The sequence below is a fragment of the Lissotriton helveticus genome, chromosome 10 (assembly GCF_964261635.1).
Source record: "Lissotriton helveticus chromosome 10, aLisHel1.1, whole genome shotgun sequence".
NCBI classification, from domain to species: domain Eukaryota; kingdom Metazoa; phylum Chordata; class Amphibia; order Caudata; family Salamandridae; genus Lissotriton; species Lissotriton helveticus.
In genome coordinates, this window is record NC_136071.1 from 60031650 (window position 1) to 60051119 (window position 19470).

At 45.3% G+C, this 19470-nt stretch overlaps 1 protein-coding gene across 1 annotated transcript in view; it reads left to right on the forward strand.

The window, feature by feature from the left end:
* The window catches only part of LOC144783889 (extracellular calcium-sensing receptor-like), a 90608-nt gene extending 71916 nt beyond the window's left edge, over nt 1-18692 (forward strand). The window contains exons 6-7 of the mRNA XM_078662632.1: nt 11495-12378; nt 18606-18692. Of these exons, the coding sequence (XP_078518758.1) occupies nt 11495-12378; nt 18606-18692 (971 nt within the window). The remainder of the gene's footprint in view (nt 1-11494; nt 12379-18605) is intronic.
* Nucleotides 18693-19470: the final 778 nt, after the last annotated feature.

Consider the following 19470-nt stretch of genomic DNA (forward strand, 5'->3'; position numbering starts at 1 on the left):
AGCTTTCTCAGCCTGGGTATTTCCATGCCTCACACGCTGGATGAAATTTAGTGATAGTCGCCCACCCTTAATAGTTGTGTGAGACTTTCTATACAATGCAGGGACTTTGAATAAGTACAAGTCTTGTAATATGATAAGAGGTAGTCTATATTGCTTAAGAAAGTCTCTTAAAATTGTTTTTGTGTTTTACAACGTTGGGCTCAGAGATCCACAAGCAAATACATTTCTCTTTTTTGGATTTTTTTTTCAGCTGGTCCTCGGTCATCAAGTAGTGATGATAGAAGGCAAGATGTAACTAGAGGGCGGTATCAGCAGTATATGAAATAAATTGGCCTACATGCCTTGATGAGAGAAATGGGAATCAGGGGATGGATGTTAGACAGGATGAAAGCAGTGATAGAGACAAACAGTTCAGCACATTGTTTTGGAGGAGAGGATGAGGTGAAAGACTGAATCCAGATGATCTATGTGCAGTTCTCAAGAAAGGAGATCATTCCAAAGCCTTTCATGGATTCCCAATGCCTCAGAGGTGTAAAATGCATGAGAGAATATGATTCAACTGCCAAAAGCTGCCTAAAAGTCTAGATACAATTTTGTTTCCAATTCACTTAAATTTTGAGGTGATTCCAGATGACAGCAATGAAAGATTCTTTCCCGGCAGGTGTGAAAGGGCAGCCTCAGCATCAACTATGAGATTCTTGCCATGAGTGTAATTGTTAAATTGGGTGAACAGTTATTTCAATCACTTTACAATAGTTAGCATTTTGATGTGAGATTTTTGGATTGTTTGGGTTGAGCTCGGACTGCTTTTTGGGATACTTGATATAGACGATTTGGTAGACCTCCTAAGGAAGGAAGTAATGAGAATGGATTAAAATGGCAAAGGGCTATGTGAAGTGACTGAAAGTGCTTCTACTGACATGGATGGAGACTTCTAAGACAAAATGCATGCCAAATGGACTGCTGTCAGACCTGACATTCTGGGCATTGTTTCCCCCCAACTTGTTTTTTACTTCAATTTGGCTGGACTCGGTGTCCTGCACCCCTGCTATCCAATGCTAAAGTGCTTGTTTATTCACCCTAAAACATGGTAGAATTGGAATAAACATAACATGTGTATTTGTAAAGTGCACATTCACCCCCCAACTCAATGACTCAATGACACTCATTTTATCGACCTCAGAAAAGATGAGAGGCTGAGTGGACCCACTGGGATTTGAACCTGTGGAGGAACTAGTCCACTGAGCCAACAGACTCAATTGACATATCTAATTGACTTGTAAATCTTCTGTCTGTCTGTCTGTTTGTCCTCTATGCATTACTACAACATTCATCCGATCACCATGAAACTTTGGGAAGTTGTTGAGTACACTCCCAAGAAGGTTTCTGGCATTTTTAAAAAAAATAAAGCAAGATTAGAAGCTGTTCAAATACAAAATGATCAAGACCGTTCTTCTCAAACGAACGACCATCAAGAATCGCTCCGAATGTAAATTCACATAATGTAACCCGGCCGTCCTAAGAGAAATTCCTCTAATGTATCCTGGCCCTCCTCGAGGCACAACTACGTGCATTGAGGGGGCCGGAGAAGCTGCACAAACATGTTGAATCAGTCTTTGTTGTGCCGAGACGGAGTGTTGGCGAGACGGTGTAGGATCGGGAATGAACCCGAGTCGTGATGGGGGCACAAGGTATGAGCGTGTAAGCGCTGTGCTCTAGCGCTCGCGTTCAAAAGTATACCAAATGCGATGAGGCCTAATCCGGTTCGACATACAACCGGAGGGGAAGTAGTCGGTATGAGCGTGTAAGCGCTGTGCTCTGGCGCTCGTATTCAAAAGTATACCAAATGCGACGGTGCGGGATCGGGAATGAACCCGAGTCGTGATGGGGGCGCAAGGTATGAGCGTGTAAGCGCTGTGCTCTCGCACTCGCGTTCAAAAGTATACCAAATGCAATAAGGCCTAATCCGGTTCGACATAGAACCAGAGGGAAAGTAGTCTAGGGTGAAAGACACAGGGGCCAATATCGAGTGCGAGGCACAAGTATCATTTGAAAGTGTACACAAACCAGAGAAAAAAGTTAAACTTTAACTTTAAAAGGCCATTCTGAGGTATTCAGAAGATATAGGCCAATACCAGGAAACATAGGAAACTCTTAATACTAAATAACATCCTATTTACATATATAAAAACTGTTAATACTAAATGACATCCTATTTACATATATACAAGTATCAGATAAGCAAAGCAGAGTAAATCAATAACATGGATGTCGGAGAGATACTTCTCTTTCTGAGCAGCAGAAACATTCCTTTCTTATAAGATCTCAGCAACGCGTGACGGGTACGTTAGTACCTAATAAAATTGCACCATCAGTGCCCAGGGCTTGTAAATTAAATGCTACAATTGTGCCTGCAGCACTAATTGTGCCATCCACTTATGTACCACTTTAAACACGTCTCAGACCTGCCATTGCAGCCTGCTTGCGACGGTTTAAAAGTGCAACGTCGACATGTCAAAATAAACCTCTTGTCAGGTCTAAAAGTTCCTTTTTAATACATATACGTCACCCCCAGGGTAGACCCTGGATAGCCCAGAGGGCATGGTGCAATGTATTTAAAAAGTAGGAAATGTTCTTTTAAGTTTTACATGTCCTGGTAGTGTAAAAACTCTTCAATTCACTTTTCACTACTGCAAGGCCTGTCTCTCCTATAGGATAACATTGGCATTACCTTATTGCATTTAATACAATGTAATTTACGTATGAGAGCAGGAACCCAGTTCATGTTTGGTGTCTTTGGAATTTTAATGAAAAATTCTAATTAATGGTGAAGTCGGATTTTAAATTACAATTTTGAAAATGCCACTTTTAGAAAGTTGTACAAAAGGGGGTGGTGATGGACGGAGCATCTGAACCAATCAAACACTCACACCCAGTCAACAGATCTGGGTTTAATCCATCACCATTCTTTAGCCCACTCTGCCACCCCAGTTCATACCTGGCCATATGCAAATCAGTCTGACCCTGTGCCTCATGGGAACAGTCCAGCCCGAACTGCCAAGCCATGCCTTCCCTGGCCCGGAAACAAGCTTCCTAGGACCGGTTTCTGGCATTCCAGCCGTCTTCAGCCAGGCTTGCTTGAATCCAGTGGCAAAGTGAGCAAGGGACTCAACGTCTGAGCATACCCTGCCAACTTATGGCGAACAAAGCGGTACAAAAGGGGTTAGAAAGTTGGCATTTTCTTGCCTTTGCCATTTGGTGCCAGCAGCCTGGCTCCGGGTCACATGACTGGGTATAGTTGACAGTTGGACTCCTCCTAGACAGCCACACACAATGGGGAGCTTAGGTTTGTCTGGATGGGCATTCACTGACAGGATGACGAGGGAGATGCTGAGCCCAGTCCCACTAACACATGATTAGGCTGTGTCCTGTCTACACACAAAGGTTTGCATAGCCCTTGTAGTTAGCCTTGAGACAGGGATAGGGAGGCAGGGCACCTATGCACTTTAAAAGCATACCTCTAGAAACTGCTCCCCATTTCAAAGGCGCAACTGCATATAATACTGGGCCTCTGACATCAGCTCTTCAGTGCACTTCTGGACTGGTGGAACTCTGTGAGGATGGAGGACTACGGTGCTGCTGAAAGGACTGCCACTCAGCTGGACTGATACTTTCAAAGACTGCTGCCCTGCTGTACTGACATGCTGCCTTTTTTTCCTGGGGAAGAATGACTGAACCTACTTCTCTTGAACCCAGAACCCCAGAGTGTTTCCAAAGGCTAGCTGACTGGCCTCCTGATCTGAAACCAAGGGGACAGAACAGGCTTCCACCAACTCTGTACCTTCACCCGGACTCTGCCAACTATGAGTATACCTTACCAGGTGGAGCCTCCCAGTCTTGGACCCTTGGAAGCAGGCCTAAGGTGCTTGCCAGCCTCTCTGAATTCAGCAGAACTAATGCATCTCCTCTACTGCGCTGCACAACCCCAAGGAGGGCCAACGCATACCCACTGCTGCGTGAATCGGTACTTATGCAATAACCTTAATCTCATAACAGTGCTTCACCTCATCAGGACCACTTCTGCACAACGCATTCTCTATGCCAGACTTTGCATCACAAGCCCTAATCAACGGTATCCTTGACGCTGATGCAAGACCTCCTACTGCAGTCTCGCCACATCTCGAAACCAACGCATCGCTTTGGCTGTGCAACGCATCTTCAAAGCGGATCCTCGCAGTGCTCCTCAAAACAGGATTCAAGGTACTCTATTCATCGAGCTGAACTAGATTCCTGTTGTGGGCACTGCTCCATTGTGGTTAGCATGAACTTTTGACATCGTCCCGGTCTGGCACAACCATATATCCACAGTTGGTGCTTTGTGTGTTTTGGCTCTTTTTTTCTCAAAAATCTTTAAAATTGCATATTCCCTGTTCTACTGATTGGATTTTGTTGCTGTGGTCTCATTTTGTTTATTACGAATTACTCTATATTTCTAACTTGGTGTGGGATTCATTTTGTGTGGTGTTTACACTTTATTACTGTGTGAAGTGTTGCACAAATAGTTTACACATTGCCTCTAAGTTAAGCCTGACTGCTCTGTGCAAAGCTACCAGAGAGTTTAGCACAGGTTAATTTAGGGCTGGTTTGTGCCTCACCCTTACTAGGATTGTGGTTGCTGCTTGACCAGTATTCATACTCCAGTCAGCCAGCAACCCACTTTCTTACAGTTATCATTTCAGTAAACTGCACTATGCATATTTTGTATATTTTAGAAGAAAATCCTAAAGTGGGCACTGTTTTTTTTTAATGCAGCAGGTCAAGATGATGTCACGCTGGTGCTCAGTAATTGATGAGGAACTGAGAAAGGAGTTCCAATAGTAGATGCAGCTAGGTCTCTACCATCAGAAGTTGAGTGGGTCCCCCACCTTTACGTAAGTTAGGAAGTCCACAAACTTAAATTGATAGAAAAGACCACTGATTTGCTGCAGCTGTTCCATTCTGCCTCTAAATTACTCACTTAGGGCCAGATGTATGACCCTAAATTGCGGTCGCAAATGAGCATATAGCCTGTTTGCAACCGCAATTTAGGGCATATCAATGTATAAATCTCATTTTGTGATTCTGTAAAATTTACAGATCAGAAAAATTAGTATTGCGACTCGTGTAGGAAAGAAGGATCTACTTCTTATGGTTACCCCAACTTTTTGCTTGATGTGATGCTGTTTTTGACTAGTCTTACTGGGATCCTGCAAAACAGGACCCCAGTCTATCTGCTTTCTCCTTAAATTGTAATGATATGTACTTAGGTACTCTCCAGATTGGATACTGGGGTACCCTTCTCAATCCCTAGGTACCTAAGAGTTCTCCCTTGGGATGCATAATGTATTATGCCGCCCATGAGAGATCATGCAAAATGGAACTACAGGCTTGCCATTGCAGCCTGTCTACGTTGGTGCATGCACCATTTACTTAAGATATAGGTTTACTATATCTAACGGTCACTGCACTTAAAACCTATAAGTCACCCCTATAGCAGGCCTTTACAATCAATCCTGAAGGCAGGATGTTTGGTTCTAGGTGACAGGGTACCCCTGCATGAGCAGGACACACCTGCAGCCTATGGAGTCCATTCTCCTGGGTTGTCAGTGAATCAGCCATATACCAGTATAGAGTGGCATTATGCGACCGCATGATCACCAACTCTAAAACGGCTGAAACAAACCCTATCGTGTTTGGTGTCAAACATGTTGGAAATATTACCCCAACACCAGTAACCGGTTTGAGATGTATGATTCCACCCCTCAGAAGCGAGCTTCGTAGGGTCCCTGGTGTTCCCAGTACCAGCCTTCTAGTCCCGGACAGCGCAAAATGGTTGCTGCTGACCAGAGACACATTTATGCCCTCCTGCTGCTGAGCAGGGGAAGGCGGGACAATAGGTATCCTGTCACAGTGAGGTGTGAACACCTCCCAGATAGGAGTTAGTGTATTAGGGCTGGGTGGGTGCACTTGCCAGTGATTGAAAGTCTGCATGAGGGGCACATTTGGTGTCCCTGTGCATAATCCTGTTCAAACCAGTCCTGAGAGCTGTTGGTTTCTGCTCTGGTGCAAAACTCGAAAAAGGACATGGGAGTAACCTCACCACTGTCCAGACCCTCCCCTGGGAGGGTCCCCTGAATCTTTCCAACACACTCTCATGGGTACTTAAGTGCTTACCTGGCTGTAGATCCTTGGATTCAACGTGGACAAGGTTCTGAACAAGAAACCACTGCACTTCAACCGCATGGACATTCTGGACTTCGCAGGACTTCGTTTGGGCCCAATTTCATCTCCCTCCCTGTCGGGTGCGTTGTTTGTGCCTGTGCACCATCCAGGATCCATGTAGGACCTGTGGAGCATCAAGGACAACCGTAGATAATCTCCCTTGGAGTGAAGGAGTTACTCCCCTGCATTTGCAGGTACCTCAACACTGCTGACCGGTCTGTTGATCCCAAGCTCCTATGGACTCCAAAGGGTCCAGCAACACAAGAGGTGGCTGCCCTCTTACTGAGTTTGAGGCCAGTGTCCCTCGTGGGGCCTGCAATACCCCAACCCCTGTGCACCGTGTATATTTGCAAGTGCATGTGCTTGTTGGCATTTCATGAACAAGTGCATTGGGCACTGAGTAGCCCCAACCTCTGGCACTCTTTCCTACCAAGAACTTTGACCTCCTCGCACTGAGTGCTCCGTGGGCTGTTGTTTGATGAAATTGCTCGAGGTCCTCTTGCAACTGCTTTGCCTCTGGTCTGTGGGTCCAACTGAGGGTCAATTTAGATTTTCTTAAGCTTCCTTGCAACTAGTGACTCTTCTGGACTTTCTGGTCTGAATCATACCCTTCTTTGAACTTCTTTGTGGGTTGCCTTTGCCAAGGCTTGTTGGTGCTCCCGCCGGACTCCGACCCCTCAGCACTTTGCGGGACTGCTCGCATCCAGCTCCTAGTTGTCCTCAACATCTCCTGGTCCCCGCAACTGCAGAGTCAAGGACTCCATCACCCAACCTGAAGCACCAAGATCAGTGGGCATTCGTCTACCGAGCCCCTGGTCACTCTCAAGTGACCCAGACTCTGTCCTCTCTGCTTTCAGGTACTCCTTGACAAGAATCTATGTTTGGATTCCAACAGACACTATTCTCCCTTCCAGCAGTGGCTCTTGTTCACCGTCCTCCATTTGGTTCAATGGCGGTTTCCGACCCTACTTCAGATCTAAATAGGTAACTTGGGTACCTCAGTATCCATGGGTGGGATGGCTCTCCAACCTTCTGTCTTCCACGGGGTTTCTTCAAAGTCAACTGGGAAGGGTCCTTAAAATCTAAAACTTCAACCGCAACTTTCCCATAGACTTGTACGGAGTACGTTGTTGTGTTCCCACACTCCACACGTACTCCTTGTGGTCCCAATCAACTCACACTGGGTGGGACCATGGGGTCCTAGCAATTCTATGTCCTCTGGACACTGTCTGAACTTGAGTTGTGGTTCTTATACCACTTACTTAGTATATGGTTTGCCCCCCCGGGCCCACTGTGTATTAGTGCTATTTACTGTCATTTCTTGCTTAAGAATTGTGTGCTTTGTGATTATCTCCATGTAGGAGATACTGTGTCGTACTGGATAGGGTTATAGTAATAAATACATATTTTTATAACTACTGTGTGGTTTTCCTTTCATTTAATCAATACTGTTAGAACTGGGGGTCTCTAATTGGCAGAGGTAAGTACCTGTGACCAAGTAGGGACCCTCACTTCTAGTCAGGGTAAAAGGATATACACGGTAGATAACCCCTGCTCACCCCCTAGGTTGCTTGGCACGAGCAGATAAGCTTACCCCCAAGGCAATGTGTTAAAGTATTTGCACTCAATCACCACAATAATTCCACAGTACGCCACAAAGGTAGACCACACAGGTACATATATGTAAAAATATAGCTTTATCTAGTTGCAGCAGTAAAAGAAATAAACAATTACAAGGTGATTACTTTTGATCAATGTTGCATGAAATCTTGATGGTTGCACTTACTTATTAGGAAGTTTTCACTCTTTAAAAATCAGTCTCAGTGTCAGTAAAATTAGCACCAAAAACAATGCCACTGTATTATAGGCCAAAGTCAGCCCTTCACTTGCTCTGCACAAGCCGTGCTAGGGCGCCTCACCGATTGGTCCTTTATGCACCACCTCGGCGAGAGAGGAGCCTTTCACCAAGCCCCGGCCGGTCCCGTCAGCTCTCTGCCCGCTCTCGGCAATCCAGCGAGCGGCGGGGAGCTAGCTTGACACTTCGATCTGGGAAGGCAGGCCAGGGGCGGTAAATACTCGCGTTGCTCCCTCGGCGAGGATGGGTCACTCTTCCGCTTCGAGCGCGGCTCCGGCGTTCGTCAACAAGGCTTCCTGGGGACAGACCAATGAGGTCGCGGCTCCACAGACGAGCCTTTGCATACACCCGGGAGTCAGCCAATGACAGCGCGGCTCCCGGGACAATCCCCTGATGATGCTGATCCGGCAGCCAATCAGTGTGCGGCCTCGGAGATGACGCGGCGGCGCTGGGCCAATCCCAGCACGACGTTCACTGAAGGGGCTTGTTTCCCTTGGCCAATGGGAGCGCGGCGGCTTCGATCTCCGTCTCCGCAGCTTCCGATCAGTTTCAGGCCCCCGGGTCGCGGCGGTGAGATGCGGGCCAAGTATTGAAACGCGCCCAGAGTTAACAGGACGATTTTGAAGCCGCAAATCCTCGCAGGGGATTATGTGGCCCTGGGGACGCCGCCGATCTCACGGCCACCACTACACACACGTGCCGATGAACACGTCGATCCCCCAACACGGCAGCCGGTTGCAGGCAATTACTAGCGCGGCACTCTCACTCGGGTCAGAGAGCAGCCAGCGCGCTACACCGGGTAAATGGCGGAAACTCTGTCAAACAGCCCCCGATCTTGATGGCACACAGCAGCTTTAGGAAGGAGGGGCACAGCAGAGTCTTTTAGTCCTTAGCAACCTTTCTGTCCCTGGGTTGCAAAACAGGAGGCCAGGTCTCCTCAGGCCCTTGGAGATTCAGACACACAGCAAAGTCTTTGTAGGTCAAGCAGGCAGGGTCACAGCACACAGCAAAGTCCCTTCTTCTCCTTAGCTTCAGATGAACAGCAGAACAGGTCAGCCCTTGGAGCACACAGCAAGGCAATCTTCCTTCAGTTCTTCAGCGGTCCTTCTTCCAGCAGAGGTTCCTCTTGATTGTAGAATCTGAAAATCTGTTGTTAGGTGTCCTTCTCTTATACCCTAAAAAGTCTTTGAAGTCTTTGTGCAAGTGGGCCCTGAGCCCGGTCTAAACCAGTTCTGGGTGTTGCTGGAGCACTTGGGCTTCCTGGCTTCTTCCTTCCTTTCAGTGTGAGGGGCAGAGGTGTCAGTCGCCCAGCAGGAGGTGGAGCCAGCATTGTGGCAGGCAGGCACAGCCCTATTCACTCCCAGGTGCTATCTCCTCCCACCACTCTAGTTGCAGATGCAGTCATTCAACCACGGGCTGACTCAGACAACCTCCTGGGGGCTCCCCAGCCCCTGTCACCCTCTAATCAGACAGTCAATCCACAAGCAGGCCCAGGCACTCCTGGAGCCAGGCTCCAGCCAATCACCTGCCAGCAGACTCACTACACACGCACACCCATGTCTAGAAGTGGCACTTCCACACTAGACACATTCATGCCACATACATCATTACGCAGCATTCAATCTCACGAGTTCGCACATACCAAACTCGACCCTGCACTCCCCACACATCAGGAACTACCATGGTCACACATATTCCCCATGCATTCCTATGGGAGGGCAGGTCACTCTCCACACATACACAGAGAGCTCACACACTTTCCAGTGGACCACAGTGAAAAAGTGTGCAGAGACCTAAAATCACTAACACCAGGTCACAGAAACAGGCTAGGCAAAAGCAAAAAGTTTCGGGGTGAACCTGCCAAAAAGGGCCGGGTTCAACAAATACTATAAGGTTGCATTCTGGTAAAACAAGCTGCTTAACATTCCTTCAAGACTAAGCCTGGAGGCTGCTCTCCACAGCTACCACTTGTATAGCTTTCTATGGTTATCTTTGACTTCTTAAATCGCCATAAGGGTTGTTTGAACTGGTGCAAGGTGCCCACTTTAATTAGTGGACAGCATATACCAGGCCAACTTCTCACAACTCGCTATTAAGAAGGGGCTTGCCAAGGGAATCCCTTCCTAATAGTGACTCGCATTTGCATGTATGAAAGTTTTGCAACCGTAATTACGGTCGCAAAACACTCGCAATTTACCACCTACTTCAAGTAGGTGGTAAACCATTCCCAAACTGTAAGGGGTCCCCAGGGGACCCCTTCCCCTTTGTGAATGGGGCAAAACATATTTTTAAGGGCAGGCAGTGGTCCTTGGGACCACTGACTGCCCTTAAAAAATGAAACTGAAAAGTTTAATTGATCTTTTGTTTAAATGCATCAAGTTTTCCTTTAAGGAAAACGGGCTGCATTTAAAAAAAAATAAACTGCTTTATATAAAAACAGTCACAGACATGGTGGGCAGGCCACCATCCCTGTGAGTGCTAGCCAACCCTAATGGGGTCGCAAATTGCGCCTGCCTCATTATTATTAATGAGACATGCAATTTGCGACCACATTAGGAATCGCAAACAGTGTCTGAGACACTGTTGTACATCCCAATTTGCGAGTCGCAAATGTGGCGTAATTTGCGATTCGCAAATTGGTGAGTCGTACATCTGGCCCTTGGTCCATTTGAATGTATATTTTCGTAATGGAATAAAAGACAACACAGCATTCAGTAAAACATATAACAAAGACAAGCAAGGTAGGGGCAATGAGTATAGAAGCAGTAAGAGAGATCCAGATATCTTCTTCTTCCAAAGTCGTGTACCTACAGGCAACTGTTTCATCAAATAAGGAAACTGAGCATCCAAATGCTAGTGATGTACCTGACCACTGGGGTGACTGAAGGACTTCAGAGGACTTCTCAGGTTGTTAAACCTGAGACACAGATTGTTTCAGTGGCAACTGCTGCTAGGAATTGCCTCAGGCTCACTCACTAGAGATCTCTTTCTAGCAGACCTATCTCATCATCAGAGAACATGCTGCACTTGAATGTTCTTTCCAAAACAAAAATAAGTTTCTGCAGTTCGAATTGACTGTTTTTTAAACTGTGGAATATAATACACTGTAAAAAGGTGAATAATAATATAGGCCTCCAACAATATTACAACTACTATATCTACCTAACACTAAATTACATATTTAGTATGTATTTACTATTCTTAACTCCACATCTATTTACCTGTACCTACCCTTTGATGTAGTGGTTAGTTGAGTAGAGGGGATACAATATTATTTTAATGCAAAACAATCCATGCATTTTAAAGGGTATATATCAAATGTGGCATTTGACCCATCAATAAGATGTTCTAAAATGTATATTCTCTGATTCTCTTCAGATGCCATTGACTGCATAAAGTGCCCAGATGACCACTGGTCAAACATCAAAAGAAACAGATGCCTGCCAAAGGAAATTGACTTCCTGCCGTATGAGGATCCACTTGGTTTCATTTTAGCTGTGATCGCGATCTTCCTCTTCTTCAATGCTTCTTTCACATTGGGTATTTTTATAAAATATCGGCAGACCCCTCTTGTGCGAGCCAACAACCTACAGCTCAGTTACATTCTTCTTGTTGCCCTCATGATGTGCTTTCTCTGTTCCTTGATTTTCATTGGGCGACCCAAGAGGGTGACATGCATGCTCCGTCAAGTGATCTTTGGCATATCCTTCTCATTTTGTGTTTCATGTGTGATGGCTAAAACTATCACAGTACTCCTTGCCTTCAAGGCCACAAAGCCCAACAGTAGCTTAAGACAGTGGGTAGGCTCTAGAACGTCCAACCTCATTGTGCTGTCCTGCTCCTTTATAGAGTTTGCCATTGGAGTTATCTGGCTAGGGACATCACCACCATTCCCAGAACTTAACAACAGTGCTGGCAATTGGAAAATTATAGCTGAATGTAATGAGGGCTCCATCTTGATGTTCTATTGCATTTTGGCCTTCATGGGACTTTTGGCTTGTGTAACTTTTGGGATTGCATTTTTGGCTCGGAATTTGCCAAATAGCTTTAATGAAGCAAAGTACATCACCTTCAGCATGCTGGTGTTCGTCAGTGTCTGGCTCTCTTTTATTCCAGCCTATCTCAGCACAAAAGGAAAATACCTGGTAGCTGTAGAGATTTTTGCAATTTTGTCCTCTGGTGCTGGTCTTCTCTACTGCATATTTGCTCCGAAGATTTACATCATCTTTCTGAGACCAGAGATGAATACAAGAGAATATTTGGTTAAAAATAAATGTTCACCATAACTAGAAATATTAAATGAATGATGAAATATAAAATGCAAATCATATTCTGATAACTAAAATTGAAAACCTTGATTGCATGAAACTTGATGCCTCATTCCTGTTCTTGTTTGAATTCGTTTAATGCTTGGAAATTCATTTTTTGTATCTCATGCAGCCTTAGATTTTCTACTTGCCTTACGTCATTTCATCTAAAATGAATGTTGATTGCTTTGACTAACTTTATTTCTCAATCACTAGTAATTTGCTGATATGGCCATTGGTTATTTCAAATTTCTTTGTAAAGCTACTAATGTTTCACAATATCACATTCTCCGATGTCCTTGATTTGATATTGTTACATATGTTGTTCTATTAACTCAATATTCAGAAAAACAAAAAAAAAATTGAATCCATTGTTCGTGGACAGCTGAGTAGGCCCCATTATTAAAATAAAGCATGGTTTTCTACAATCTTGTTCAGGCTCAGTGTGAGTGAAGAACATTGCTCAAGCAATTTAATTAGCAATGAAAACGTAGGGCCCGATTAATTGTCTGGCGAACGGAGTATTCTTACTTGGTCTGAAGGAAGACTTTACATCTGCCAGGCTAAGACTTCTCTGTCCATCAGATCTATATATAACTGCCTACCTGGCAGTCATTTATAAAGGCATTGGCAGGAACCACTGTCACATCGGTTCCTGTCAATACATTTTACTGCTTGCAATGGAGCTGATTCGGAAGGATGTAGCCCTGTAGCAAGCACTATTCCTTTCTTCTGCTCAAAACGAAAACCCTGAAACTGGAATTTCTTTTTGAAAAGAAAAAAGGAATCATACCCTCCCTATGAGAGGCTTCACCCATGGTGGAGGGAGCATTATAATGTGTGTACTGATCCTTACCGCCAGATAGTACCTGGCAGTAAGGAACAGTAAAAAATTACTACATGTCTGCCCATCTAAATTGGGCGGGTGGACATGTAGCCATATCCCCTATTGCCCTGACTCCCCTGGGCCGTCGGAGGGGTTTAACCATAGTGGAAGCAGTGTAGTCTCTGCCGTGATAAACTCTATGGTCCACCCACATGTAAATGCAGAGGGTGGACCTTTGTATTTGCAGGTATACATCAGCCCCTTAGCTTTTCAAAGCCATTCAAAGGGAGCAATCAAAAATAAATCGCAATGACACTCTAAGATGGGTGTTAGATGTTTTTGGATGCATGCCTGAGGCAAGATGCGAAGTGTGCAGTTTATCTGATATGGGAAGACCACTTTTAATTGCATATTGCTTCATGCTTGTTCATACCTGTTCATACTTTTTCTTGGTCGAAACGTCGGTGGTGGTGGTGGTGATAATTGTTCTTTCACAATAAAAAGAAACTAAACTACAGAGATATGTGGTGCAATTTTTCTTGGTGGAATATATGTATAGTCCTCAAGGTAACTCACAAGGATGCTTGGGACACCCACATAAAATAATATGGCAGATATATTGATGATATTTTTATTATATGGGAAGGCACAGAATCCGAGGCTGCCTAATTTATAACATCCATTAATAATATTGTAGTATCCTGTCTTTATTGGTATTTATCATATGCTCTACCAGTGGAATGTTCCTGTGATGATGCGTTATGGAATCTTGGGAGCTTGTCACAGAAAGTCACAGTTGACAGGGGCTGAGCAGCAGGCTGGCTCTCACCCCTCTACCATCATTCAAGGAGGAACACACTGGCAGAGCATGAACACATAGAACCCCGGATATAACAAATAACAATATGAGCCTACAGTTCACTGCCACCCTTAGTACGCAAAGGGTAGAATTTTTAGATGTGGAGGTGTTTATTTGGGAGAACAGGATAGAAACTAAACTCCATAGAAAGATCACCGCTGGCAACTCTACATTGCATGCCATCAGTGCCCACCCCCCCATCATATTCACAGAATACCGTGCAGTGAAATTCTTCGGTTACGACATATATGACTTAGTACGTTGCCAAAATGAAGCCCTAAACCGTTTTGTGTCCACGGGTTATAAACTGTCGAATCTGCAGATGGCCTTGGACAAGGTCAGCTCTCGTACCCGTGAGTTATGTGTAATAACTAGAAAAGAACAGGATGTAGAAACCATGAGTGGGACCACAATAGAAGACAAACAACCTATAAGACTTATCACAACTTATTGTAAACAGGACAAGATCATTCATAAGATAGTTTACAAGCATTGGTCTAATATCCTAATTGACCTAACATTGAAATTCATGTTATCTGACCTCCCTGCCGTTACGTTCAGAAGGGCACCTTCAATGAGGGATGCCCTGGTAAATTCTAGTCCTAACACAACCTAGTTATCCAAATCTGGCTTTTTTAAATGTGCTTCTTGCAAGGCGTGTAAGTTTGGAATTAATGTATCCGAGTACCGCACAGCTTTTTGTGATATTCCTGTCCCAATTAAAGTTCACTACACATGTTGGACGGAATTTGCGGTGTACGTGCTTGAATGCACATGCCATCTCATGTACATCGGCAGCACAAAATTACCAGTTTTTAATCGGATATTGTAGAATTTGTGTGCAATTGTTCACTCGGACTCCAATTACCCAGTCGCCCGGCATTTTAAAGCCATCATGCCACTAAAATCAGTGACTTGAAGTACTTTGTAATTGGGGCAGTCCCTCCCTCAATTCCAGGGGGCAATAGGGAGAGGCAATTGTGCCAGTTGGGTTCCACATTTATTTTAACACTGGATACCAGAATGCCTAACGGCTTGAATACAAGTGAAGGCCTTTATAACTTTCTGTAATTACATCATAATGAAGGTTCCTCTGAAAACGTGTGTCAGTATGGTGACTTGCATAAGGATGTCACTTTATGATAATTAACACCTCCAACTATTTGAATGATCAGAACTGCTTTTATGTGTTGTTGGAAAATGAGGCAGCATCTGTGAGGTCTGCACAAATAACATGACTACATTTTTCCTTCATTGGGAACCAAACACCCAATTGTAGCGACTGACTCTCTGAGGGTAGCGTTGCAGAGCAATCTGAGGCTTACTCAAGGGAGGTGGTGTCGGCCGCTTATGCACAGTTTCGGGGCTCGGTCCCATCCGGGCCCCTGGTGCCTCTTCTCGCGGAGCCCGGTCCCCCTCGGGCCCTGCATGGCCATCCCGATGGAGATCCACCTGTGGATCCCACCCCCGGTGGCTCCCGCCTACTCCCCGCGCGTGCTGCCGCGGAAGCCAGCTCAGCATTTCTGGTCTGCCCACTCCAGCAGGCTGACGTGCAAACCTTCACCAGCTCGTCCGGCTGCACTCGGGCCCGGGGATGGGATCCCGGGCCCCTAAACCTGTTTGGGGGCGCAACGGCACTCCGCTTGGGGCATTTTCACGGGTAGTTCGAAAGCACACCCCGACTTTGCTTCGGGGCCATGGCATGGGGTCATGGGTCCCCGTCCATCTTTGAGGGCAACGCGACGGTGCTCCCCTCCCTCTGGAGTCTGTGGGGGCCAGGGTGGGCTCCTGGCATCCCGCTCGGCTATCTTTGCAGGGAGCGTGACAGCGCTCCCTGTCTTGTCTTCTTTGGGGGGGGGCAGGTTGGTGCTCCCCCTCCCCCAAGATCACTTGGGGCAAGGGGGCCAGGGTGGGCTCCTGGCCCCCATTCTGGGCAATTTCACCTCCCCAGCTGGCATCTTCGTGGGGGTGGGGGGCGGCGCTCCTTTGCCTCCACCTTTGGCAGGGGCCAGGGTGGGCTCCTGGCCCCTGTATAGGGCATGTCATCGCGCTCTTCTCTTCTGCTGGGGGCAGCCCTGGGACCTGACCCTCCCCACCAGCCTTTCGCCTGCTCTCCTCCGGGACCTCTCTTCTTCCTGCGCAGAGGCCTCTGCTTCTGCACACTGGTCCTGGGCTCTTCTCCTGGCACTGTTCAGGACCCTGGGGGCAGTCATGGGGTACCTGCTTCCAACTGACCATTGCGCCAGGCTCCAGCACCTTCAGCCTCAGCAGACCACACTCCAGAGAGAGCTTCTCTTCCTGTGCAAGCACTTTTTAAAACTTGAGTACGGGATTGGCAGGAAGTCTCTATTTGTCCTATCAAACAGCGACACATCACTTCACTGCCCCTGCTCCCTCCTTCCTGCCCAGCCTCTGGTTTGTTAAAAATGGCGTCATCCAGAGTCTCTTGCCACACGGTCTCTGAAAAAGCCCCTTCCCTACTCGCTGCCTTCCCTCCTTGGTGCAGTCAGGAGCCTGGCACCTAGTGATAGCTGCCGATGGATGAGCCTGTAGCCCCACCCATCTTCTCTTCATGGAGAGGAGGCATTAGCTTGTGAAAGAAAGCCTATCAATCCCTCCTGCTGAGGTCAGCCATCAGCCAGGCCCTGGTTATGGCTGACTCTGAGAAATGTGACATTTCCGGATGACCCAAAAGCAGTACAAATATGACTTTTAACTCTGCAGAATACTCCTTCTCACATCTGTTAAAGTGGACATTAGTGCATGTCTGGAATCTGTAGGCCATATGAAAGTTACTCTAGCCCATGGGCTCCACACCCTCATAAGGGAATAATGAAGTGAAAACAGGTAAAACACACTGACTTTCCCTGGCAGGTTCCTTCCTAGTGCATAAAGCCTATTCCATGTCACCACCCAATTCTGCATAAGTCCTGCTACACCATTCTCTTTTTTTAGCTGCTCCTGGACTGCGCACGCTAGGAATCTCCCCTGCGCATCCCATACACATGTGCACACACATGTACACCTGTGTCTGCATGTAACCGGCCCAGTGTCCCTTACTCCAGCTGCTGTGCAGGGGCCTTGTCAAGCCAGGGGGACACCAGTAAAATCCCCATGCATTCTTTTTCATCCTGAGTTCACTGTGGGCGAGTCCCAACTTATGAAGCTCCCCCAGAGTAAAAGCTCAACAATTAGGTGCTCAAAAAGCGAAAAATCCGGGCGGCCCATAGTGTCAGAACCACCTTCTAACATGTGTGAATGTCGGATATTTTCTGTTTATCTACATCTTTTTTGAACAACTAACACTGATAAATCATACACTGTATTGTTGAGGGCAACAGCAATATAAGCACTAGCACTTTATAGGTCAAGGACGAAAACATTTGCAACCTCTTGCATTAGCCCCACCATCCATGTCTGTGTGTTTTATCAACTATCACTGTTTTTTTCCCCTCATAGCACCTTATTACACTGATTTTACACATGTTTTGAGAGAGCATTGTTTTAATCTTATGCAGCTCATAGGGTTTTTCTCTAAACAATTGTGTATTTAGAATGCATTTTAAGTATTTTATGATGCCTATTCATCTTTTTATCAACACTCCTCTTATCATTGAAGGGTTTTTTATGGTATTTGTATCTTATTATATGTGTTCAGGAATTGGCACTTGCCATACATTTAGCCATGTTGGGCACACTTAACACTATAGCTACTATTGTACTTGGGATCAGTGTCCCTTGTATTTGTTTAAATGGGGATCCAATTAGGAATTGTCAATTTATATTACCAATCGTTTTGATTACATCAACTATCTTGTTTTATTAGTATCATCATCATGAGGGCTGTGGATTTTACCCGAGTTATATTGTTGTTAAAAGGGCTCTTTTTCAATTATGTGCTCCCTCTGCAATATTTTCTCTATGTTTACTCCTCACTATTACCGATAACTCCGGTGATTGGACGCACTAAATTTAAAGGTGGTGGTCAGGCACCAGCGTGAGATGTGATCAGGATCACAGAGGCAATCGAAACGTGTCTGGGACGGACACTTGTCTGTACCATTTATGGGTGAATAAAGCGATTATGGAATTGGGAACCCGCCTACCTTGATTCTTTTGGAGTAAATGCCTTTGAAGGTCTATGCCTGCGGTGTATTCCCTCCTGGCAATTGGTGGGTCAGGACTTTGGTTTAAATAATAAAAAAAAATATATATATATATATATATATATATATATATATATATATATATATATATACATATGCAAAAAAGAAGGAGAGAACTCTGGGTAGGTCTCAGTTTAGGTGGAAAGCAGCTCCTGTTAGAGCACTCTCAACACCAGCGACACTCTAGATCTGCTCACCTCAAATGTCTGTTTTTCTATCAAAGTTTTTAAGCATAGGATTAGACAGTGCTATCCAGGCTTTTGTTATTTGACAGCTCGGCAAGGACTGCACTGTACTAGTCCTATGCTTAAAGACTTTGCTGTTTAAATAGCGAAAGACTTTGTCATTTTCTATCTCGGCATGGATAGCACTGTCTAATCCTATGCTTAAAAACTTTGATAGAAAAACAGACATTTGAGGTGAGCAGATCTAGAGTGTCGCTGGTGTTGAGAGTGCTCTAACAGGAGCTGTTTTCCACCTAAACTGAGACTTACCCAGAGTTCTCTCCTTCTTTTTTGCATAATTTATGCGTCACTCTATGCCTGAAAGGGTTTTGTTTTGACTTAATACTGGGTGCTCCCTTGTGTCTGGACAAAGCTATACCTCTCTGAAGAGCTCTAATTAGAGCGAAACACTGTGTCAGAGGTTGCTTTTAATCATTTCAGGTTGGCTTGAGTTGGTATTTTACCAATTCAAAGCTGTAATATTGTGCCTGGAGTGATAAATGGCTTTTGTTATTTGACAGCTCGGCAAGGACTGCACTGTACTAGTCCTATATATATATATATTCACTGAAAAAACCATAGGTTATAGACCATATATAGTTAGGAATTAGCATTTAAAAAACCTTATTTTACTCACACAAAACCATTGAAATTCCATATATAGTTAGTTGCACTAACTATATATCGCGCACCCGCAATCCACTGCTGATGATGTCACATATTACATCATTCATGACATGGTCAGTGACATCACTGATGACATCACTGATGACATCTCAAATGACATCACTGATGACATCATTCAGTGACTGTGTGTTTCTGTAAAGTTTAAATATGTTTTACATATTGAAGAATGAGTAGATGTAGAAGTGTCTGGATGAAGGATTTAGTAGGTGCGTGACTGACTGTATGAGTGAGTGATTAAATGTGTCTCACTGAGTGCATGGGTTAGTGACTAAACTGTCTTAATTT